The 24,125-nt window shown below is 52.1% G+C and overlaps 7 protein-coding genes across 7 annotated transcripts; 4 read left to right on the top strand and 3 right to left on the bottom strand.

The window, feature by feature from the left end:
• Positions 1-1,360: 1,360 nt before the first annotated feature.
• Positions 1,361-3,020, bottom strand: An14g03070 (uncharacterized protein; the record flags this gene model as incomplete). The annotated part of the gene is made up of 2 exons (XM_001400895.3): positions 1,361-2,370; positions 2,429-3,020. The coding sequence occupies 2 exons, from the start codon at positions 3,018-3,020 to the stop codon at positions 1,361-1,363; spliced, it is 1,602 nt and encodes a 533-aa protein (XP_001400932.1).
• Positions 3,021-3,947: 927 nt separating this feature from the next.
• Positions 3,948-4,943, bottom strand: An14g03060 (uncharacterized protein; the record flags this gene model as incomplete). Its single annotated transcript, XM_001400894.3, has 4 exons — positions 3,948-4,017; positions 4,081-4,647; positions 4,715-4,814; positions 4,874-4,943. 4 exons carry the CDS (start codon positions 4,941-4,943, stop codon positions 3,948-3,950), a joined length of 807 nt encoding a protein of 268 aa, XP_001400931.3.
• A 1,100-nt stretch (positions 4,944-6,043) lies between these two features.
• Positions 6,044-10,746, bottom strand: An14g03050 (uncharacterized protein; the record flags this gene model as incomplete). Its single annotated transcript, XM_059744160.1, has 3 exons — positions 6,044-9,480; positions 9,628-10,277; positions 10,385-10,746. The coding sequence occupies 3 exons, from the start codon at positions 10,744-10,746 to the stop codon at positions 6,044-6,046; spliced, it is 4,449 nt and encodes a 1,482-aa protein (XP_059604641.1).
• A 1,342-nt stretch (positions 10,747-12,088) lies between these two features.
• Positions 12,089-15,931, top strand: An14g03040 (uncharacterized protein; the record flags this gene model as incomplete). The annotated part of the gene is made up of 4 exons (XM_059744159.1): positions 12,089-12,220; positions 12,354-12,792; positions 13,031-14,372; positions 14,455-15,931. 4 exons carry the CDS (start codon positions 12,089-12,091, stop codon positions 15,929-15,931), a joined length of 3,390 nt encoding a protein of 1,129 aa, XP_059604640.1.
• Positions 15,932-16,460: 529 nt separating this feature from the next.
• An14g03030 (uncharacterized protein) lies at positions 16,461-17,034 on the top strand (the record flags this gene model as incomplete). Its single annotated transcript, XM_001400891.3, is given in 1 exon segment — positions 16,461-17,034. A coding segment is annotated over 1 exon segment (574 nt), but the record flags the coding sequence as incomplete, so codon positions are not given.
• Positions 17,035-17,658: 624 nt separating this feature from the next.
• On the top strand, positions 17,659-20,125 carry An14g03020 (uncharacterized protein; the record flags this gene model as incomplete). The annotated part of the gene is made up of 5 exons (XM_001400890.3): positions 17,659-17,743; positions 17,813-17,969; positions 18,040-18,328; positions 18,394-18,825; positions 18,875-20,125. The coding sequence occupies 5 exons, from the start codon at positions 17,659-17,661 to the stop codon at positions 20,123-20,125; spliced, it is 2,214 nt and encodes a 737-aa protein (XP_001400927.1).
• A 1,834-nt stretch (positions 20,126-21,959) lies between these two features.
• An14g03010 (uncharacterized protein) lies at positions 21,960-23,318 on the top strand (the record flags this gene model as incomplete). The annotated part of the gene is made up of 4 exons (XM_059744158.1): positions 21,960-22,013; positions 22,292-22,307; positions 22,505-22,761; positions 22,815-23,318. 4 exons carry the CDS (start codon positions 21,960-21,962, stop codon positions 23,316-23,318), a joined length of 831 nt encoding a protein of 276 aa, XP_059604639.1.
• Between the last annotated feature and the right edge of the window lie 807 nt (positions 23,319-24,125).

Raw genomic sequence — 24,125 nt, 5'->3', positions numbered from 1 at the left:
GTCGTCCGTCTCCAGCGAGATGATGATTCGATACCCTTTTCCGTCTCTCTCTACGACCACGATACCACAGTTGACTTGGCTTTGATTGAACATCTACTAATACTGATGATGTTAATACGTTTGATATCCCTACATACTAATGTCCATTCGTTAATGTCCGTACGACTTGAACACGCTTGAACGACCTGAAGAAGGAGAAGAGGAATAGGTGGTGGGTGTGCATAGATGGATCGGGGTGGTGACCGGGATCGTTGCTGTTACTAATACCATCTTTACTAATTACCACTATAATCTTGTCTTGTCATTCTTTACACAACTGATTTGATTCTGTTCTATTGGATCTACCCCGTGCTGTGCTGCGTCTGGGTTATCCAATGTGTAATAATAGTACAATAATAATATATGGTCTGTCTAAATTGCAGAAACATACTAACCAGCCGATAGCTGAATTTGTATTGTAGAGGTTGTAAAGGTTTTCCAACAATACATAAATAGTTGCTTATTGAGTTAAACAGTCATACTATAATAACCCGATAGTTACATATCAGTCAAACAAAACTCCAGCTCATCTTCGATAACATAACCCAAATACAAACCAGTTCAACTGGAAATCAAGGACCATTTGTTAGTCATATTTATCATTTCGGGGGTATCTGTCCCACTCTCTCCCCGAAATAACTCGAGAGTACTTCGTAATGTTCTGTTGCCCCGTCTTCATAGTATCTGACAGATAGATACGAGAGACACCAGATCCGATCTACAATGACTAATTCTTGTACTTTTAACCCATACCCGAAACAATCGGTGTGGTCTGTTCAAAGTTACTGCTTTACAACTTGTCTAGCTAACAGTATCGGAATGTATATATGGGTGTTTCTCAGTGTCTGCGGGGGATTACAACTAAGCCGGGCCGGTATAGATGAACTGACAGTAACGAAAATGTAATTCAGTTAGCTGGTAGTACTACTAGTCAGATGATTCGAGTTAGCTGGCCACGCAGGCAAAGATAAACTGCTAGTATGGGTTTGTGTGTATGTGTATGTGTATGGTTGAAAGCTTGAAGAATATTAGGAGATTTTGGGACAATTTAAGATATATTGAATCAGGGCAATGACAAACAGTAACCTTGAGTTTGTTCACTGTATTGTGCATATAAAGCTGTCGGTATGGACTACTCTTGCGATTTTGTAAGATTAATCAAGAGTCTGGTGTCTATTCATGGATTGGTCTATCTTATTATCGCTTCAAGTGTCTATCCAACTCGTGTCGTCCTCTGTCGCTCCAAAAGGAACTTCGTCTACACTTACAATCCCGGAGACACCCACCGGTCCAGCTCCACCCATACATACATTTACACACATCAAGCCCGTCCCAACCCCTGTGGGAAATCCAAAATGTTCAAAGGGTCCCACTTCTTCTTGATCTCCTTCAGCCGATCCAAAGCGTCCCCATAATACCTCTCCGCCCAGTTCTGCAAATACGGATCGATATAATTCTGATACGCTTGCCAACCGCCCTTAGGAGCGGCCTGGCGCACTGCATCCGCGACATCGGAAAGCCTATCAACTGCAGTCTCCCGTGCTGACGCATTTGTGAACCCCGGGAAATCCCAAGCATAGATTTGCGACATGAAGAGATTGTTTCGGTGGTTGAAAGCCATGGGCCCGACAGAGTCATCCGGGGGCAGGGTGGTAGCGGCATCAGGGCCATTCAGGTCGAAGGAGATGAAGGCATCAGGCCCTGCGGGCTGGATGGCGGAAAATATCCTCGAGATGGAGGCGCTGGTGTAGTTAGGGTGCCCGTCGTCGAAGAGGGATTTGGCGTAATAGGGTTGTGGGACAGACGGAGAGTCGAGGTCACCCATGAGATTGGTGAGAGCGGAGACCCAGTTGGTGTAAAAGGAGCTGGTGGTTGTGAGGGGCTGGATGGATTGGCGTGCGAGTGGGGAAAGGAGGCGCTGGATAGTTTCGTTGTAGGCGGCTGAATCGCCGAGGTATTGGCCCGTAAAGCTGCAGTAGGCCTTAGGGGGCTGGTAGCCACCATCTATGATGAGTTCTCCACCCAAAGAGGTCGGGAAGCCCGCAGAGGAGGTCGCTGGGTGGGATCCAATCTCTTGTAGGGTTAAAAGGACCTGTACGCAGTCTGACTGACTCGCGAAGCCAATGTTGTAGTTGACGATAGCCGTTGGGGCGGGCTGCATGCGGTAGGTGAACGAGGTAACGATACCAAAGTTGTTGGAGCCAGCACCCCGAAGCGCCCACCAGAGATCACCATCATTTGTGTCGTCAGTAGATGTGGTATTGGGGTTTGTTGCCTTAGGGCTGATCGTTCGGATGCGGCCGGTCACATCCACAAGCTCCAGTGAGACCACTTGGCTTGGAATTAGCTGGGAAATTCGGAAGGCATTCGAACGAATCATTCAACTTACATCTGTCTACTAGCCATCCCCACTCGCGAGAGGTAAACCCCCAGCCACCTCCCAGGCTGTGTCCAGCTACCCCCACCCCCGGACAGGTGCCATGAGGCAAGGCATACCCCGCGCGGCCCATCGCCAGAGCTAGCGGGCCAAGCTTCTGACCCATCTGCACGGTAACCTCCTGTGTGCTCTCGTCCAGGACAATGTCGGTCATCTGGCTGGAGTCGATGACGACTTGTCCTGAGAGACTGTACGCAGCATAGCCATGGCCACCGCCACGGGTCGTGAGAGTGACCCGGCCCTGCTCGGCTGCCACGCAGCGAACAGTAGCAGCAACTTGCTCCGTTGAGTTGGGAATGACAACAGCTTGGGGATGGGGGTGGTAATTGCTATTGTCCGCCACCGTGAGATTCGAGTACCCAGCATCCGTGGCGTACACAACTGATACGCCAGTAGCTCCTAGACAGGATTCAAGGGACCTCGGCAGCACGCCATGGTTGGCCGTTGCGGGAGTGGAGATGTTCCCAGGGTTCTGAGGCAGGGCTGCGAGTTGGTTGGGCAGCATGAACAAGACTGCTGCCGTGAATATGACTGGAGGAGCCATGATGTGAGAGCGAAGGTGGGATTATACTGCGGTAAGCTAGTACAAGGGGCATACCAGGGACTGGTGCAATGTCCTTGGCCGGTTTTCTTGGGGGAAGATCGGGGTAATGTAAGGGGGTAGCGGTGTGCACTAAGTCGGTTCGCGGTTCAGATCGGCGGGAAAAGAAATGGGAAAGATGCCATTTTAGCCAAGGGGCATGGTCATTCCGGGCGATCCGATATGTCTCAGAAGCACCGACAGATATAGAAGTCATTCTCGGATCTCTCCCCAATACGCCTTCCGCGGCTGGAACTCCACATACATTCCTTCCTCCGCATGCATCTCCCTCGCACTACCAGAACCACATCCGCCCCCTCTGCCCTTTCAAATCTTTCTTTGATTGACAGACGAAATTCTCGCTCGTCGGGCTTCATCCTAGACATACCTGCATCCCTAACTATCCTGCATCGCCTTCCTTGTGGGTGCTTTATTCGCCGCGATCACCCGGCCCAAACTCGGCCAATGTTCCTTTACTTGCTCTCAACCACCCCATAAGCACAAAGTATTGTTGATGCAAGGCCGGCAGTGGGGCAGACTGGTGGCCGATGACGAGCAGCCAGCAGTCTTAGCTCACAGACGCAACAAGGAGAAACTACCCGAGTAGACAGTGCGCAAATGCGATGCAAACTTAGAAGTCTGGCATGGCGAGGCCGGCGCGCTGACATAATGCAGACGAAAGAGGCTGCTTGGAGCGGTCAGGCGTCCTTTAGGCCCGAACAGCTGAATCCTGCGAGGCTGTGTAGTAATACCATACTGGCTGGTGATGAGTCAAACGCAACAGCATGTCGCCAACTCAATACTGATGGTCGCATCAGGAGAGCCCATAAGACCTTACTCAGCTTACGCCGGAGTTTTAGTCCAACAAAGTGCCAAAGCGGATGTTGTGGCTCAAGAGCCAGAATCGATCTCTGGGCAAATATTATAAAGCTCACAATAACACTGTTGGACATCGGGGCATCTAATATGTCGAGTCAGCTTTTTTCTCGAAAATTTGCGGCATTTAAGATTGGGCAACACATACGAAACTGGCTGCTCAAGAAAGATGATATGCCAGAGCATCTCGAAGACCGACCCCGCTGCAAAAGTATCCATATCGGTCGCCAGAGCCCAGTCGCGCATTCGCACATAGTCATCTCGTGGCCGCTCCCGGATCCGGTCCCTTGTGAGCACAAACTGACCACAGCAGACCCCACCGATCTCGGTAGGGACCTGCTCCCGCGGCACGGAGAACATATCCATGTAGATTGAGGTGAAGTTGCGATACACCACGTTATGGTTTGACTCCATGGCTGGATCAAAGGGGCGCACGGCTACGGGACATCCTGGACGGTGCTCACAGCGGAGATTCGCATATCCAGCCTTGTTCACGGCGTCCAGGCTGAGATTTTGAAGCAGAGAGGACGAAGCCGTGTCGCCGACATCGTTATGCCACTGAGTGGCAGAGGCATGCATGAAGGCCGTAACATCCGCAAGGTAGTCGTAGTGTTCAATGATGTGCGTCAGGTATGCCATGCCTTCGCGGGCCTTGTTCGCCGGGATAGGGCGGTAACCAGGCTCTTTGTCGGAGGTGTAGATGTAAGGTTTCCAACTATCCAACTGGTGAGCATGTCGTGATGGTATTTCGATCGGATCGAACTGGAGTTTAGAACACTTACTGGGGCTTGAGAGCATAAGCCCAGGTGACATCTTCAGAGCTAGTCTTCGCCAGAACCAGTGCGTTATGTTTGCGCCTAGCCGGGGGTTTCTCGACTCGACCTGCATAGCGTTAGGAACCCTAGCTAATTAAATCGATGAGCTTGGAGGTGGAAACGCACCGAGAACTAAGATGAGATCATCCCTCAATAGCCTGACGTACAGTAGAGCCAGGAGTCCCAAGCAAAACATGGTAAAGCACCATGTATACAGGCTTCTCGAGCACATGGGCAGACCCAGCGATTGGACCATTTTGTGTAGATCCCACTCAAGAAGGGATTGTTCGCCTTCGAAGACACTGCTGCCCTTGAATTGATCTCACCCGAGGCCGTTGAGGAAGTCAATGGGGAGGGTTGATGAAGAGGCTCAGCCTTGCATGGTGGTTCTCGCATTAGAGTTTGGAAACCCTGCAGCATCGGGCTTTGAGAAGGTGGCTTTGTTGGTCAGCGAGGCCACACGCGCATTGCAGAGAGAACCCCCAGCTCTCTCAAGATGATAAGTCCCCGACAGATGGCAGATAAATGAGTTGGATAGAAATTGGTAAGAACAGTGATGATCAATGATGATGTTGACGCTGATGATCGTCGGAGGAAACCTGGCGAGGTCCGATTCGGGGAAGAAACCAAGCCGCGTGTCACAACAGCCGAGGAGGGGGGCAGAGAGAGAGGGAGGGGGAGTTGGCAGCTGACAGCCACTCATCCAACAAACAGAACAGAACTCACCCGCAATTCAACCGACCGCTTCAGCAGCAGATCAAGTGGAGCGATCGCCTGGCAACTTTTTTCTTTCTTTGCTTTCCAGCTCCACGCATGGAATGACAGGGAAAAGAGAATGTTGACCGACGAGAAGAAGAAATCTATAACTCGACTAAGCAACAAAAGGGTTTCTTTCCGCTGGGTCCCGGATCCAGCCTTGCGTATGGCGAGGGTCTAGACTCCTGGGGCCGCGAATCATTCCGAGAGGAAAACTGGGGACGGGAACCACTCCCCAGTGCCTGGACCAACTATTTAGATTGTCGATGGGGACGAGCACGGGAAATAAATGAAATTGGCTCGGTTACACGTCTATGTGGTTCTATCTACAACTCATGTCTATCGGGATTGGACTAGAGACATGTACATGCCGGATGAATGCAACCAAAAGCATAGCAAAGGGAGATAGTCTCGGGTATAGAGCAGAAGATCGCCGCTGAAAGTCCGGGAGGAAAAGAGTAACACATGGAAAACAGAACTATCCCACCCTGCCGGCTCGGTCGCAGTCATACGAATAGCATCATATGTTGGACAGAAACATTAGATACTCGCGCGACGGGGCGCCAGCGTCCGCTGGAGCTTCTTCTTCTCCTCGGTCTCTTCGGGAAGCGGAAGTGATCCCTCCCGCTTCAGCTTTTCCAAGTAATTCTTACCATACGCATAGCCCAGTTGGTAGATCTCGTCAAACTTCGCAAAGTCCAGCGTCCCGTATGGATCAATGGGCGGGCGCATGTACAGGCACCCAGGGGTGTTTTTGGCACGTTCGAGGTTCTCGATCGACGACACATACGCCAGGCGTGCTTGAATCTCAGACAGCGTTGGTGGGTTAGGACACGAGCTGAACGGATTCCAGCGGTTCACCACTGCCCAAAACCCGGACAGGGAGTCGCCATACACTTGCGGGGTGTTGTCATCAATCGATCCCACGTCCACCGCAAAAATCACATCCGCACCCAGCCCTTTCATATGGTCGACCGTAAGATTGTCAATGTAGCCGCCATCAAGCAGCATGCTACCTTCGTCGCAGATCGGCGGGATCAAGCCAGCTAATGACATGGATGCACGTACGTACCGCCACGTGTAGCCAGAAGAGTGATATTCGGCACGCGATCGGCTAATGTTGGTGGTGTTGCAGTAGAACTCGAGCCAGAAGTCTTCAATCTGACTATCCCCAAACGTCTTGAAGATGCCACGGTTGAATTCATGCCCAGTGGTATAGGAAACAGTAGGGTAGGTCAGGTCCAGGGCGAATCGCCAGATGCTTCCCATGCGGCCCGCAAACTTCTTTGCACGACCATACATGGGCACAACGTCAGCATCCCGTGCATACAGAGCTCCAATGAAAGAACCAATCGAAGTGCCGCCAATGACATCAATTGGGATGCCTGCTTCTTCTAGAGCTTTGATTACCCCGACCTGGGCAATACCTCTGGCACCTCCACCACCAAGCACAAGCCCCACCGACCGGCCACAGAGCCGACGCGCCAAGCGATGAAAGTCGCCCTTGAATGGTGTCTGTGCAGAGTATAGCGGTGACTGGCGGATACGGCGCGAGGTGTACTTCTGGATTTCAGCTTGAATAACCTGAACTCTCTGCTTCAAGACGGTTCCAAAGCGTTTGGTCTGGGGATGAGAGGGTTCGGCCGTCAGTCGGAAGGCCATCTGTACATGATGATGGCCTCCATTGATCCAGACACGATTCTTCAACCACTGGCGGGTCAGTCCCGGAGGGCAGTACCGTTCCCCATGCAACAGGACTAATTCTTTCCGAGCGGTTGTTTTCATCCCAAGGAGAAATCTCTCGTATTCACCGATGCTGGGCGTCGACTCGGCAAGACCAACCAGCAAGATACAGTCAGCTTGAGTAATACATGTTTGCGTCCACGGAGAGTTCACGCTCGTATCCGCAATGTAGAGGACCATGCCGTACTTCTCCTCCAGATCCGCCAGGTACTGTGATAACTTGAGTTTGCCCATCTTACTGAAGGCATGTCTTCCTAGATGGTTCAGAATAGCCGCTTGATTGAGAGACGTGGCGCCGTTGGTGACCCCAATCTGGTGAAGCGCCTGTAACAGCCTGTTTCCAAATTCAACAACGGGAACTCCAGCTGTTACAGGAAGTATGCCAACAGTACGAAGGTTGAGAGTCGACTTTGCTGTCTTCACCGTACCAGAAACACCAGGTTCACCTCCCTTCTCGGCCAGCGGAGTCTCGACAAGGTCCCGCATCCGTTGTGCAATGAGTTTGGAGACCTGAATAGTGATTCCCGGATGTTCCTGGGCGAGGCTGTTGAAGAGAGTCCGGGGAAATTTGGCGAGTTCAGTGTCGCGGATGGCATGGAGAGTCGCCGGCCGGGTCGATTCGGTCATCACTTCCAACTCACCCACGCTTTCTCCCTGGCCGTATTCACCGACAACGGTCATCTTGCCATTTGGACCTTCATGTACAGACCGCAAACGTCCATTCAAGGCAAGGTAGATTGCATCGCTCTCGTCACCCTGGTGATAAATCACCTGGCCAGCACTTACTTGCACCCATTCCAGGGCGAAGTCGATATGAAGAAGTAACCGTGGGAGCAGGCTTGTCAGCCGCTTTGCCAAAGTCAGCAGGGCCAGAGGGTACCGCTCCGCTATTCTTTCCAATGACGCCCGCGGAAGAAATCCTACGTATACGTCTGTCTTCGCAACGACATCGGTATACGAGCGGTAAGATGCGACGGCGCCCACATAGCCTTGGATCCCACCGGGCTTAATAAGATAGAGTGACCTCCGCGACTGCTTCTTCCGCCTAGGATCATTTGCTGCCGCTGCCGAGCCTGACACACGAGAGGAACTCGTGTTGGTGCGTCTTAACATAGGGAACAGTTCCTCATGTGCCGGTCTGGATGATCCCACAAGGTCTTCTTCTTTGTCGTCCACAGGAATACCAACATCCAGGAAGCCATCAACAACGTAGTACAAACCCGGATGGCGCTCGCCTTGCTCAACAAGAACCGATCCCTGAGGGAAATAGACAATTTCAATGTCATTTCGGAGTTCTTCCCTCAAGTTGACAATAGGCGAGGTGCCACCGGCACTGGTGACAGACATGGACATCATGGATTCGCTCTCACCATCCGCAGAACCTTCGTAGGGATCAATGAACCCAAACGCGTTGTTGCTAAAGACGGCTTTCTGGCGGCGAGAATCATAGGAGAGGAGCTTCGGGGAAACATCGCCTGAAGGGTGACTACTTTTACGCAAGAAGTCATTGGTGCTTCCAGTCAAGCCGATGCCTTTCATGATACACTCCAGGATTGATTCACGGAAGAGTGCATCCTCATCCAAAGACTCTTTCCGGTGGAAAGGAGATGCGCGTCCTGGAATCATTGGAGACGGGGACCGTAAGGGGGAGTGTTCTTTCTCCGTAAGAGGACTCAGTAACCGGGGGGCAAGGTGCTCGTATCTCGGACCGAAGCGCGAAAGCTGAATGGTAGATAGAAGATCCCCGGGACTCACACCGGAATTCTCGCGATCACTTAGTGCGCTATCCTGGGCAACCATGGAGACTGGCCGTTTAGAGGCGACCATCTTTGCCTGAAGAGCGGCTTCCTTCCTTCGAAAGCTACTCGACCGGGGCCTCCGTCCTCCATATGGGTTATGCAACGCAATCCCTTTCGTTACTTCCTCTTGGCCTAGGCGATCTCGTTCTTTGATAAATTTGTCTTTGAGACGGTCCAGCGCTGACCCACGCAGCTCATTTGGCAAATCGTACGTTGTGAATTTCGTCATCTGCTTCTCTATTCCCAGCACCTCATTGTTTAGACCCAGATAGGAGTGCGCTGTAGCGAAGGTGACTCTCTGTAGGCGCGTAAGGATTACCTGGACGATATGGGCAGTCGCTTTTGGGTACACTCGGGTCAAGCGACGGAATGCGCTTGCAGGGATGATTGCGATTGTTGTGTCTACCATCGCTCGTGCAACGATATCTGGATGCACTGATTTCCTACGCGTTTTGCCTGAGTACTTTCTGCTTTCAGAGCGAGCAGAGTGGGCGGGTGGAACTTGACTTTCACCCAGATTTAATGGCGGCACAGCTGGTAGGTCTTCGGCAGTGCTGTTCCTGTGCGAGGCCGGGTCAAGACGATCCCCTTGATAAACATGCGGAGAGTCGTCCATTTCCCGAGGGCTCGCCGGAAATGAGTCGGGGCCAATGGCAAGACCCGGACCTATACTAGAAGCGCTGGAAGCTGAGCTGTCTGCATATCGTAATTGGACATCCTCGGTAAACAGCGACAGGATGGAAAAGAGCGAGGACATCGAAGCTCCATTCTTTACTTCGGTAAGCAGCTGGTATCCTTGCCTTCCGTCCGGTCGATGGTCGTCTTCGTCGGAAGATTCACCTGCCATGCGGTTCAGCTCTTCATCTGAGCCCGACTTTCTGTCCCGCATGGACTTCACGAAGATTTGGACCAAGCCATCAACGACCAAACAAAACCCTTTCTCTTCCTCCAGCAGGAGCGTTTCGCCGGCGATCAACTTCCTTGTCTGCATGGTGCGGGTCAATTCGTGGAATACAGGCCGCTCGAGGTAGCCGAAGACTTTGATAGCGCTCAGAAACTCATCCAGATAGTTTGCCAAGCCCGGTTTCGTGTCGCTGTCCGGTACATCGGGGAAGAGATCGAGCTGGGGTTCCTTGCGCTGCGGTTCTGGAGGCAGACGACTGTACATGTTCAGGAAACGATAGCGGATAAACCAACTGATGGTCGAGACCACGGCCAGCGCGATCAAGAGTCTATCGATAGAAACCATCATGGTCAGCATGTGTTGGCACTAGAGATTCACCCGCAATTGCCAATGACAATAGAATACATGCATGGGACATCAGGGTGCGTCACTCACAAGGTCGTGAAGTTCATGGTGAAGGTAAGGCTCATAGAAAAGAGCGTAAACAGCCATGTGGGCAAGGTGATGGTCGTGAAGGTAACAATCCAGTATAGAACACTTGGAATGACCTGGAAGATGAAGGAAAAGATCCAGCCGATCCACCCCACCATGGTTGAAGGTGCTGGGGGGGTTACTGGCGGGGGAGGGAGATGCGAAGAGAAGCCGGACACCACGGAGAAACTGGCGGTTAAGGCGGGGATTGAGGTTGCGAGGGATCGTGCGGCGGTCGATGAGGATGCAGGCAACACATGGAGAGGGTCCAGGCTTGAAGATTCAAGCGAGGGTGGTGCAGCGATGATTCCGTCACCGGTGGCCATGATTCCCTGGGCTTCCATGAGCTCGATGGGGACCAGACGCTAAAACACGCCTACTAGGAATTCCAAGGAAATCAAGGCAGCACCGCGCCCCAATTTGGAACACTCTCGTCCTTGTTCTTCTCTTTTTCGCACTCGTTTTCAGTCACATCCACGCCCACACTCAGGCGTCACGGCTGGATGCAACGAGATGGTGGGCAGACAGTACCTAGGCAAGCTCGTAGCCAGCATCATCCACGCAGGAGAGAACGTGCACCCAGGGATGCTTGTGGCTGGTTGTCGCGACGCAGGAGCTCAAAAAGGCGGCTTCTTTGGGTGCGGAGACCCGGGCAGAAAACCACCCGGGCGGTAGATAACTAAACTGACGTACTTTGCTTTTTGGCCCGCTCTTCCTGCAGGGTTTCGAAAGTTTAGATATAGATAATATAAGGTTATCGTTTATTTTTATTATTTTTATTTTCTTTTGGTTTCTGTGTGTATGATATTAACTAAGTCACATTAACAACGATTGGCAAAAATATCGTCATAATGGCAGTATCCCGATCATGTATTATACTCCCAATGGGGAATTGTCGAACGACTCAGACGTCAGATGCAGTCCTCCGCAGAGAGATTCAAATTCCCGTAAGTTTCGAAGGAAACTGAAGTAATGCTCGTTTCATGGTAGCTTCGGATCTTGGAATTTTCCAGTTGTGGTAGAGGTCAGTCTGAAGAGAGCTCAATTCCCTGGGAGCATGGTGGTAGTAGTTAGTACTGCTAGAAATATATAATGAAGGAAGCGAGAGCATAAAGTAGCACGGCTAACTGACTAGTAGATATTCAGTTACAACGGAAATAGTGCAAATGCAGTTTTGCCATCCTCATCTCGACCACCATGATCAACCTCTCTCTTTGATAGTCACCTTCTTCATTGTAGTTCTCCTTTTTATCCCTTCATCTCAATATCATGCTGTCATCGAGGGTGTCTCTGCGCTAGAGTCATTGCTATCGTCCAAGAGACCCGCTTGTTTATCTATATATAGTAGCCCCTTCAACATGACGGTGTTCAGTCAGTACCTCACAGCTTGAATGTGGTATGACCCTCATAACAGATACATACAATATCAACATATCCAATTACTAGCTGGAGGATAATTGAACAAACCATCTTCTTAGGGAACGGATACTTAACATGGAATGAAACCAGACAACTGAATGAATTTAGTGTAGATAATTGGCTGCTCACCGCCCCCCAGGAACGAGCATCCACAGACTCGGCGGGCCACCCGCTTTCTGCCCCGTGCTGGCCGCCCAACTGCCAACCGAAGCCCCCGTGGATGAGTTGTAGTCGCCGCCGCCGGATTTCATGCTCCCCTTCTTTCCTGCCTATCGCTTGCTTCTACTTGTCCTCACCTTCTGCCGACTTCTCTACTTCTGTCTCTCGTTCATCAGTCTTGCTGTGGCCTTGGCTCACAGGCCCGCCACGGTCATGTTTCAGGTAGGTGGCTGCCCGCTGTTTGTTCTCTGTCTTCCTCTCAACCTGTCGATTACTATTTACCCGTTTCGCATTCCCCGTGCCATATTGTGCTCGTGCCAGTGCTGTGGCTGATCCCGCCCTGTTCCCAATATAGCGCTTGCGCGACGCAATCGATTCGCGGATTGCAGAAGAACAAGCTCGTCAACGGTCCGCCCAAACTTCACTTTCGCGCTCCAACTCCGCTCGTCATCCCACGGGTCGCAACTTATCTCCGACTAGGCGAACCTCTCGTCCTCGGCGAAACACCGGTACCCCCGTCCGTGGCCCTGATCCCAACGAGTTCGAACCGGAGTTCGCCATCGGAGATGATGAAGGTTCCAGCAGATCAGCCACTCCGCGTTTGGAGTCGGCGGGTGGCTCCGAAGCTGCCCCGGAGGAGAACACCGGGGAGGGGAAGACGTCTTCTGAGGAGTCCGCAACCAAGAAGCCCGAGGCTCAGCCTGTAACTGAGACGAACCAGTCACCGTCTGAGCTCCCGCCAGAGATTCGGGTGAAATTGCGAAGGTTGGGCAAACTTGAATCCCGCTATCAAGGTAATGAGCGCTCTGCAACAACAGTCCGGCCACATTGTTAATTTGTTGCCGTACCCTAGATCTCCTGAAAGCGTACCGCATGGCCCATTCGCGCGTCCTGTCGATCGAACCATTCGAAGCTGCCCTGCGAGAGAACACTCCCCTGACGTCGATCAGCGAACCAAAAGCTTTGACGGAGTACCTGAATCAGATCTCGTTGAAAGGTGACCTGGTGACGGAGGAATTAAACGTGTAACAGCAGAGCGGGACGACTACAAGAAGAAGCTGGAAGAGTCTCAGAAATCCACCAAGGCTGCCTGGGATGAAGTTACAAAGCTCAAGGAGGACAGCAAATCCCAAGCCAAGAAAGACGAAGGGCCGACTTCTGAGAGTTCCGCTACCGACAAATCTACACCCGATAGCGCTGCCAAATCCGGGAAGGCGTCCACTTCTGGCGCCAAGGTGACCGCCGAGGCGTCTCAGAAGGAGTCTGACGCGCAGGGTGATAGTGAGGAGTTCTTCTCGTATGACAGCGAAATCCCGCGACTGGAGTCTGAATTGAAGGAGAAACAGGAGGAAATTGAAACTCTGAAGTCCCAGACAGAATCGCTCAAGCGCGACCTGTCAGTAGCCCGCGAGTCCACGGAAGGCATGGTCCATAACCTGGAATCCGCTACACGGGAGCTTGTTGAGTTGCGCGACACTAAGGACAAACAGGATGCGGAGTTGGAGAAGCTCAAAACCTCCAAGCAAGAGGAAGTTAGTGAGCTCAAAGCCAAGCTTGAGAAATCAGAAGCCGCCGTGTCGAAGACAAGCTCCGAAATCGAAAGCTTGAAATCCGAGCTCAAGCAAAAAGCAGATGAAATCGAGCAACTCCAGGCTCAGACTGCTCATGCCAAGAGCGCTGACCAACAAGCAGAGATCGAGTCAAAATTGGAACAGTTGAATCGGGAAAAGGAGGCCAATGACAAGCGTCTAGGGGTCCTACAAGGACTGGTTGACAGCCTTCGGTCCCAGCTCAAGGAGACGGAAGAAACCTTCACCAGTCTCAAGAAGGAAATGGGACAGAAGAACGAAGATATGGGCAAGCTACAGAACGTTGTCAATTTCCTGGATGCCAATCTCAAAGATAACGAGAAGTGGCAACAGACCAAGGACCAAATTGCAAATGGAAAGGAAGCAGCATTTGATGAACTTCGCGAGAGCCTGGCCCCTCCACCGCAAACCACAGCAGTGAAAGAGGACCCCGCCGGACCTACCGCACCAGCAGCGAACCCCGCAGGCGGCGCTGGGGGAGGCAAGAAGAAGAACAAGAAGAAGAAGAAGGGAGGCAAGGCGAACGAGGAGGCTAGTAAAGTAATTGAAGCTGCTGCTCCGGAGGAGAAGCAAGAACCGGCAGAGCAAGATGATCAAGCAGCCTTGAAGCTCACAGAGCTGGAGCAGAACATTGAATCGCTCAAAACGCAGCTGGCTGAGAAGGATGCTACCATTGATCGTCTCTGCTCAAAGCTCAAGGGAGAGGAAGATTTGAAAGAGGAAATCGAAACTCTACGTGATGACTTACTGAATATCGGCCAAGATCATGTTAAGCCAAGGATAAGGTGAAGGAGCTAACTGCCGAGAAGAACGCTCTGGAGGAAACAATATCCAAGCTGAGAAGGAACTGACTGATTTGCGGACCAGTAGCGAGTCTAGCAAAGTCGATACTGAGAAGGCGCACAATGACCTGAAGGACGAATATGAGAGTCTCAAGATCAAGTCTACTACCCTGGAGACTGAGCTTTCTGCTGCCCAGCAGCTGGCTGCCACGCGTTTCAAGGATATGACAGAACTGCGGGAGACACTCCAGAAACTGCAACCGGAAGTGAAGAAGCTACGGGCCGAGTCCGCGGAGCTGAAGTCCACAAAGGAATCTTTGAACAGCAAGACAGCCGACTTGCGAAACCTGGAGGGGCAGCATGACGAGTTGCGTGCAGAGCTGAAGTCGCTTAAGTCTACGATATCAGAAAGAGACGCGGAAGTGAAGTCTCTCAACCAGAAGATCAGACAGGAGACGGACAGCCGTCTGAAGAGCGAGGAGAAATTGACGGTCGCCCAATCTGATCTGCGATACTCGGAGAGCAAAAAGCAGGAAGCCGTGGAGGCAAAGGAGAAGCTGGCATCGGACCTGTCCAAGGCTCAAGATGAGCTGAAGGCAGCTCGCGCCCGGCTCCGTGAAGCTGAGAGCCAAGCTGCTCAGTTGAACAAGGATCTTGGCGGCCTGCGAGAGGAGATTCAGCTGAAGACCGCACAGCATGCCAGCGCACAAAGTTTGATGAATAGTATGCGCGACCAGGCTGGGGAGTTGGGTATGCAGATGAAGGAAGCCCGGGAGCGTTGTGAAAGCTTGGAAGAAGAATTAGCGGATGCTCATCGCCTGCTGAGCGAGCGGACTCGGGAGGGGGAGACTATGCGGCGTCTTCTCAATGATATTGACGGCCGCGCAGAGGCTAAAGTACGGGATTTCAAGGAGCGTATGGAGGCTGCCATCGAAGAACGCGACAGGGCTGAGGATGAGGCAAGTGCTCAGAGCCGCCGGCGGGCGCGTGAATTGGAAGACTTGAAGGGCAAGCTTCGCGAAGCAGAGCGGGCCTTGCGTACTGTGGAGGAGGATAAGGAGGAGCTGGAGCATACCCAGAAGGACTGGAAACGCAGACGGGATCAACTCGAGGCCGAGTCGGAGAAGACTACCCAAGAGCTCAGTGATCTACGACAGGCTATGGCACGGTTGCGGGATGCATTGGATGAAAGTGAGAAACAAGTCCGTGATTTGGAAAAGGAGAAGGCCGAGCTGCGTCGGTCCGTGGAGGAGACCAACGCGCGCCTAGAAAAGGTTCGCAAGTCCAACAAGATGCTACCAGACGAGAGTCGCTTCGGTACCAATCCGCAGTCATCCCGTTCATCCATCGACTCCGGGTCACGAAAAGCGCTGGCCTCCCCAGTCTCCAAAGATCGCAGCCCGTCAACTCGCAGAAGTGAGACGCCAACCGGACCTAGTACATCATCCATCGATTACATCTACTTGAAGAATGTTCTCCTCCAGTTCCTGGAGCAAAAGGACAAGAACTACCAGAAGCAGCTGGTGCCTGTGCTGGGGATGCTGTTACATTTCGACCGGTGAGTATCGCAGTGTTTATTCATTCCTTCCCTTCTGGAGACTTGTGTATGCTGACTTGAACAGGACGGATGAGCAAAAGTGGATGGCGGCCATCACCTCACGCTAGACTTCCAGGCCTTTGCCGGAAACCATGGTTCTTGGAGGCAAGGACATAGTTGTAATTATACCTGGTACATAGCATTCTTGATTCACAGTTTATTATACCTTGTCGAAGCTCATCTTGCCTTGCCACAAAAGTCTTAGTTCACATTATTGTTCTTCTGTTTCTGTGACCTTCCAGTGGACTCGATGTCAACCGAAGGGCGCAGAGCCGTCAAAGTCCCGTTCGAGTAGGACAGTCGCGGTCCCGACCGCTCGGTGGGGAACGACAGGCGGGTCCTCCGGGGTCTTCACAGTTATATTCATCCCCGACTTCCCTCTTTTGTCTTTCTCAATCTTTGGTTTCTCTGTACCTATTGCACATATAACCGGCACAATGTCTGACCAGCCTACTATTCGTCTTGCGACTCCTGAGGGCAAGTGTTTCTTCCTGATGCCGCTATAGCATTACCTGCGTTGGCCCTATACGCCCATTGGCAATACCTCCACTCTTAACTAACCATGTCTTGGCTACCATTGCAGATGTCCCGATCATCCACCAGTTCATCTGCGAGCTCGCTGATTATGAAAAAGCCCTGCACGAAGTAGAGGCCACTCACGAGTCCCTCCTTGAAACCTTGTCTTTCCCCGACAGCCCGCCCAAGCGTGGCTCCGTGTACACCGCGCTCATTACCCCTCCTGCGACGGCCGAGAACCCCACACCCAAACCTGTCGGCATGGCGCTCTTCTTCTACAACTACTCTACGTGGCGCGCAGCTCCGGGAATCTATCTCGAGGATCTTTATGTTCAGCCTAGTGCCCGAGGCAATGGCTACGGCTTCAAGTTGCTCAAGTATCTTGCCGCCAAGGTACTGGAGATCAAGGGCAGACGTCTTGAGTGGAGTGTCCTGAAGTGGAATGAGCCTAGCATCAAGTTCTATGAACAGGTTGGGGCTAAAGCCATGGATGAGTGGACGAAGATGATGATGGAGGGTCCGGCTTTGAACAAGTTGGCGGAGGGATTGTGAGTGAATTGAGTCTGCTTGACCATGAGCGAGGAAGTAAAGAGATTATCCATGTCCACCCGATCGCAAATAGACTGCATGACTCTAAAATATAATGTCTTGGCTGTGGCTTTCGAGCATCACATGAAATTGATTGACCTCTTGGTCTACTTTATATGGAGGGGTGTTGGCAGATCAGCAGCAGGGATGATTCTCACCGCCCGGAATGCATTGCAACAGAAGGCGGTGAAGGAAAAACAACATAACCAGTCTGGAAAAGGACTTTGGTGCATAAGCTATCATCATCATCATCAACCCCTTAGAAGGAACTTGATAACGACTACGGCCCACTGAGGCGGAGAAAGAGTCTTGATCAACTGAATGAATGCATGGTGACGATGGAGGCGACGATCGGCACCAGCCACGATGAGGGCTAGCCCTAAGCGCCAGATCGGATCGGTGGTGACGTCGTCATCGCGGCGTAGATCCCCTGGGAAAAAACGGTAGCTCCTCCTAATCACTAGATTACTATTAATTACTCCTAGTAGATCCCGCTCCCCTGGGATACTCTCGATGCTTGTCGACGGTGCTCCCTGTTCGTACTGATGATTCCCTGATTCCGCTCCACACTTCCTCCCTTCCCTTTCAATGGCTTCCACTATCCCTCGGGACCCTGTGCATAGCAATCACTATGTGGACTACGTGATTCGCTACAACTTTGGTGGTGAGACTGGTAAGATGGCGGTGTGCCCCAGGCCAGCAATTCCCGGTGTCGCTCCGACCTAACCACCATTGTACTTAGACGCCGCCTATGCGACTGAGCAACTCGATCGACTGCTGCGGAAGCTCTTCGAGGTTGGACTGCAGACCGAAGTGAGGCAAGGGGACGAATCGTCGCTGTTGATATTCGTCCGAGCGTCACGGAAGAAGAGCCTGAAGCGCGCCATCTATCAATCACGGTGAGCGCTTGCTGTTTGTACGGTCGGGTCTTATTATCTCTTACTGATCCGTCGATGTTATTTCTCCTAGCATTCGCGATTGGCTCTATGGCGTCCGCAATAACGAACCCGAATCAGAGTCCTCGGCGGAGGCCCAGTCGGAATCGGAGCGTTTGCGCGTTATCTACCATATGATCACGGTCCCTAAAGAGGCAGGTGGCGCTGGTATCACTCCGAAACATGGCGAATGGAAATGTGTCGATGCGATCTTTCCGCTGCATGATGAGGCCATGAATAAGCAGTGCATAAAGGACTGGAGCCAGAAGACGTTTCTGTCGGCTGATGATTTGGATCAGATACGGAACACGTTCGGAGAGAATGTAAGGATAAGACCGTCCTTGCAGGCATTACTTGATCTGCCGCTAATGGGTGCCTCTACGTACAGGTTGGCTTTTACTTCGCATTTCTACAGTCTTACTTTCGGTTCCTCATCTTCCCCGCCGTATTCGGTTTCTCCTGCTGGCTGCTGCTCGGTTCCTTTTCCATCATATATGCGGTCGTGAACAGTCTGTGGTGTATCATTTTCATCGAGTACTGGAAGCGCCAAGAGGAGGATTTGAGCTGTCGCTGGCAAACCAAGGGCGTCTCGGCTGTGCGACCCAAGAGACGCGAATTTCAGCCCGAAAGGGAGGTTCAGGATGAAAGCACTGGTGAGGTCAGGGGGGTATTCCCCGCGACCAGGCGGATGTATAGACAACTGCTGATTGTCCCGTTCGCCTTGCTTTCTGCGGTTGCATTGGGTGTCATCATCGCCACGTGCTTTGCCATTGAGATCTTCATCTCAGAGATATACAATGGCCCGCTGAAGACCTACTTGGTAAGTCTAAATCGCATGAATTTCGAAGAGGCTCTGCTAACAGGAGCAGGTTTTTATCCCGACCATCCTGCTCTCAGCACTAATCCCAACAATGAGCTCGGTTTTGGTGTCTATCGCTACGAAGCTCAATGACTACGAGAACTACGAGACTCAGCCTGCATACGATGTGGCATTGACACAGAAGATCTTTATCATCAACTTTATCACCTCGTATCTGCCAATCTTCCTCACGGCCTTTGTCTACGTGCCTTTCGCGAGCCGCATCGTGCCGTACCTTGATGTTTTCCATCTGACTGTCCGGCCGTTCGTATCGAAGGAGGACGCCAACTCGCGACGAACAGAATTCAGCATTGACCCGGACCGTCTGCGCAAGCAGGTGATCTACTTCACTGTCACGGCCCAAGCTGTCAACTTTGCCATGGAGACCATTGTACCCATGCTCAAGCAGCGCCTTTCCCGCGAATATAAGGAATACAACCGCAGAAAGCAGGGAAAGATCGAGACCGAGGACGGCTCCGAGGCCAAGAAAGAGGCCCTTTTCGACGACCACCCCGACGAGACCAAGTTCCTTACCCGGGTGCGCAACGAAGCCGACATGGAGGACTACGACGTAACCGAAGACTTGCGAGAGATGTGTATCCAGTTTGGATATCTGGCTCTATTCTCTCCTGTCTGGCCCCTAGTCCCCGTCTCATTCCTGGTCAACAACTGGGTGGAGCTCCGGTCCGATTTCTTCAAGATCTGCATGGAGTGCAAGAGACCCTGGCCGCAGCGGGCCGATACCATTGGACCCTGGCTGGAAAGCCTCGGGTTCCTGTCTTGGGTTGGCAGCATCACCAGCTCTGCTCTCCTCTATATGTTCAGCAACGGTCATGAAGGCCCGAACGGCGAGCCGACTGCCATCCGCGGATGGGCACTACTGCTGACGATATTCTTCTCCGAACACATCTACCTCATGGTGCGGTATGCTATCCGCGCAGCCATGGCCAAGCTGGAACCCCCGAACGCCAAGAAGGAGCGGACGGAGCGGTACCTCATGCGCAAGCGGTACTTGGAGTCGACGATCGCGGCACGCAGCAGTGATGACGAGGGGGATGGCAACGAGCAGGATCATTCCATGAAAGTCCCTGATATCACGCGGAAGTCCTTGGAAGAGGATGCCCGCGAGTGGTCGACTCATGACACTGATCCGGCGGAACGATTCTGGATGCGACAGAAGGGGTGGAAGGAGTCGGCGCATGTTGGAGCGACCATCATCAAGACGCTGGCGACTGAACCCCAGGCGAAGAAAGAGCAATGATGTGGGCTGGTATGCGTGACTGATGACGAGAGAGGAGAGGAGAATTTGTCATACTGATGACTGGTCGATGACATGAGCATAGTATATACAGGAGTTATGAGTGGGAGCTGGAACTTCTCTATTGTCTATATGTGTTATGAAGTTGATCGATGTACTTAATCATTATTCTATTGCTAGTATGTTGCGGTTTGATGTGTACTTACTAGTACCAGACTGTCTGAATGTCAGTTCAAGTACATACTTGCATACATACGCGGGACTCGCCGGAGAAAGTTGTACTAAATATGATCCCAGTAAGCCAACGAGATGAATACCAAAACCTAGTAACCATACCTAAACTTAGAAGCGAAGCCTTCACAAATCAAGTCTACATTGTCCGACAGAAATAGATACCAGTAGCGGCAGAAACCCAGCACTGACCGCCCTTACCACCGCCAAAAGCGGCAGAACCTAGTCGACTTCGATGAAAAAAACTCGGATTTAGTCGGCTTTTAGAACATACAGCTCCCCAAACACTCAAGGTGGAATCTGTATAAAATTTGACCGCCTTTTGGTGGTATGGGCAGAAAATGGTCGCTGCTGTTCACAACATGATTAATACGGGACTCGAGCCTGGACTCGGCCATGGCTCACCCAATGGTATTACTCCCTACGTTCCAGCCAATGCTCGGCTGAGTCAGAGGACAACCCCCCACTGCAGTCAGGCATCGGCATTCTGACCCCGATTCATCCGACATTCCAAGTAACACCGCCCGGATGCCGGCGGAGGGAAGTAGTAAGTGGTTGAAGATCATTTACATCCCGGAGTTGTACGTATGTGTAGCTCCGGTGGGGGGATTCTATGCTTAGTCTGATTCGATACGTAGGGAAGGTGTTATTACTCATGGAGATTATATTTATCTAGATCTCGTCGGAGAGTGTAGTGTAGATAGTGGGAATTTCCGTGCATTGCCGGCAAACCAACTGTTGGGGAAAACGATGAGTCAGCGCATGCCGGATCAGTCATCAGCCGTGGGTCAGGCAGAACACAGTAGAAACGAAACAAAGAAGTTCGGATTGTTGAGGGGGAAGAAGGAGGGGATTTCGTGTAATGCTCAGAGTTAAAATAGGAGGGAGTAATGAACGAATGGAGGGGATTAGATACAGAGATATGTACATCGATAAGAAGTAAGTAACCGGGAAACAAAGAACTTTTGAGTCTCCTTGAATGCAGGTCTGGACACCTGAGGAAGGTAAGGCAGCCTAGTAACTTACTACTACCGTAGTACCAGTGAAGTTCACCGGGGGAAGGGCCCTTTTTCCCTCGGCGCCAGCCACTCGCCCTCCTCCATTTTCCCACACGTCACTTTTTTCTGACTGATCCTTTAACTAATCTTCCCTTTCCCTCTCGCCCCCCTCCCAGTCTTTGGCTGTCTTCCCAGCACTTCCCGTCACAAGTCGCTGCTTACGAGATCACTGCCCTCTCATAACTAATCTGCCCACACCCACTTTCCCCCCCGGTTATCGCCAATAATAGTCAGCAGTCAAACTGCAATCCAGCTTAGTTAGTCAGTTAAGGCCTCCGCGTGAGCAGCCTTTCCCAAATCTCCCCTGCCTAGCGAAAACGAGCTATCTCCGAACTGGTGCTCGCGCTCTCGTCTCTGCTTACCTCATCGTCCTTCCCCCGTTTATCCTACATCGTTTCTCTACATCCTCGCCTCCCCCCTCGAGACCCCCAAAGAAAACGTGCGAATAGACTGGCCGAGCTCGTCGTCCGCCCTTCTGCCCTTCGTGAATTGGTCCTGTCGTGTCTTTTTTCCGGCGCGTCTCCGTTGTCTTTTGACCTGTTGCCTCGATGCAGCCCACACTAGCCCCAGCGCCGCATCCAAGTATGCAAACGTCTGCTCAGGTAAGCAGCCTATGCTTGTCGCGGTTTGTCATCAGATCGTGTCTGTCCCATCCTGTCTTTCCCCGTTTCCCCAGATTCGCGCAGCTCATGACCCGAGCCGGGAGCTTGAGCTTTCTGGTCGTGTTCGCGACTGCTGTCGCCCTGTCTGTCGGACGAGCGATGCCGGATCACGCCCATGTTTTCGCGACACGGGGGCCTTGACATGCTCACCGGTCGCGTCAATCCGGTGTAGATGAATCACCAAGTATATAGATGCTAACTGTGGAGTTTCTCACTAGGACCATGCGGATCAGGGTAAGTGAGAACAGCCTCTCATCGCGAAGAAAAGGGGAGAAAAAGAGATAAGCAGGAGGAAAATTGCCCCAGCAGTCATCGCGTCATCGCGTTTGCGGGTTGCTTACTGCCTCACTCCACTTCCCTGGCCTCGTATGTGTTTACACCAAATGCTGACTCGCGTCTCTGATCTCCAGTGCTGCATGACCAGCTCTTAGCTGCTCATCAACATCTGTCGCACCCACAGCAGGCACGTCCGCAAGGTCCGACCGCGCAGCCTCCGCATATGCAACCCAATACCACTAGTCCTCGAGACCAGAACAACATCGACCCTGCCATCTCCGGCGCTGCCATGCTCAGTGGTCCTCCCCAAACTCCTCCCCAGCCAGAGCCTACGGGCCAGGAATCCCCAAAGACATATGGCAAGCGACCGCTGTCGACTTCCAAGCGCGCTGCGCAGAACCGCGCCGCACAGGTATAGTGAACTCTAGTGCCTGAGGATCAAGAGCTTGAACTGACCAAATCCAGAGAGCTTTCCGTCAACGCAAGGAGAGCTATATTCGCAAGCTGGAGGAGCAAGTGAAGGAGTTTGATAACACGAACGAGACTATGAAGCAGCTGCAAGCCGAGAACTACCAGCTCCGTGAATATATCATCAACCTGCAATCGCGCTTGCTGGACTCCCAGGGCGAGGTTCCCGAGCTTCCTGGCAACATTGACCTGAACCAGCCACGGAATGACATCTCTGTTCCCCCGCCGGGGGCTCCGGCGGCCACCGGTCCCGCGCCAGGTCCTGGTGGTGCTCCGCAGCAAATGCAGGTCCCCAACCCTGGTGCTGCCACGAACGAAGACATGAACTCGCTGAATCGCATTGCGGTCGCTGGCCTGGGAATGCGCAAGCACCCTAATGAAGAAGCGAACTTCCTGGGGAACAACTTCCAGGCTCGTCGCCCGCGCAACGACGACGGGCAGCCCGATGGGTCTGAAGCAACGAAAACGGAGCCTGGTCACGGGTTGCCCGTTGTATCATGAGTGATTCAGATGTATCCGAACTCGATATTACCCTTGATTGTTGTCGCCATTCCTGTATTCTGTTGATTGCGAACGCCCGAGATATATCATCAGCTCCTTGCTTTTCTGTTTCGATATTCCTACCGTTGTCGTATCTTCTGGTGTATGGCGTGATGTAACTAGGTATCCATTCTGGCCTCGGAAGGAGCGGTGTTTTGTGCTTTTCATATTTGATGTCCATCCACAGCGTCAGCCACAGGAGTCTCCCGGGAAAGAAGAGGTGTAACCATTGTTGTTAATGCTCCTGGTGATTCTTTTCCCGTCTGCCGGTTGCCCGATGCATTGGCAGTGGGCGGAGGAGGCTTCTGGTATTTCCCCGTTCAACACTTGCATATGATGTTTGTTAGAGAGGGCCTTCCTGTGCGTCCGACGAGGACAAGGGGTCCAGGAAACAGACTGCTCGACTTGCTCATAGTAATCCATCTGTGTCTGCTCCTATGAACATGCTGCTCTATTTATCGTCCTTATGTGACCGTCAAAGACATAACCGAATAATCATTATATCCCGAACATTGAGGATGCAATAGTACTTTTATATTTCAGTAAAATGACCAGTCTCAGGTATCAGTTCCAGCATCCCATGTACACAAACCAAACCAAACAAGAACCAGTATCCAACCAAGCTTCAGCTTCCCAAGTAAAGCTAAGAAGCAACCCACAATGGCAGCGTTATCTCAAAACCCAAGGCTGAAGGCCACTGTGATTAGCGAATGATTCTATTGATAGTGCTAGCTGCATAAACAAACCCCGCCAGGCCAGCCAGTTTCA

Source organism: Aspergillus niger (genome assembly GCF_000002855.4).
Source record: "Aspergillus niger supercontig An14".
Lineage (NCBI taxonomy): Eukaryota > Fungi > Ascomycota > Eurotiomycetes > Eurotiales > Aspergillaceae > Aspergillus > Aspergillus niger.
The sequence above is the reverse complement of the archived record's forward strand: the minus strand, read 5'-3'. Positions and strand labels throughout refer to the sequence as shown.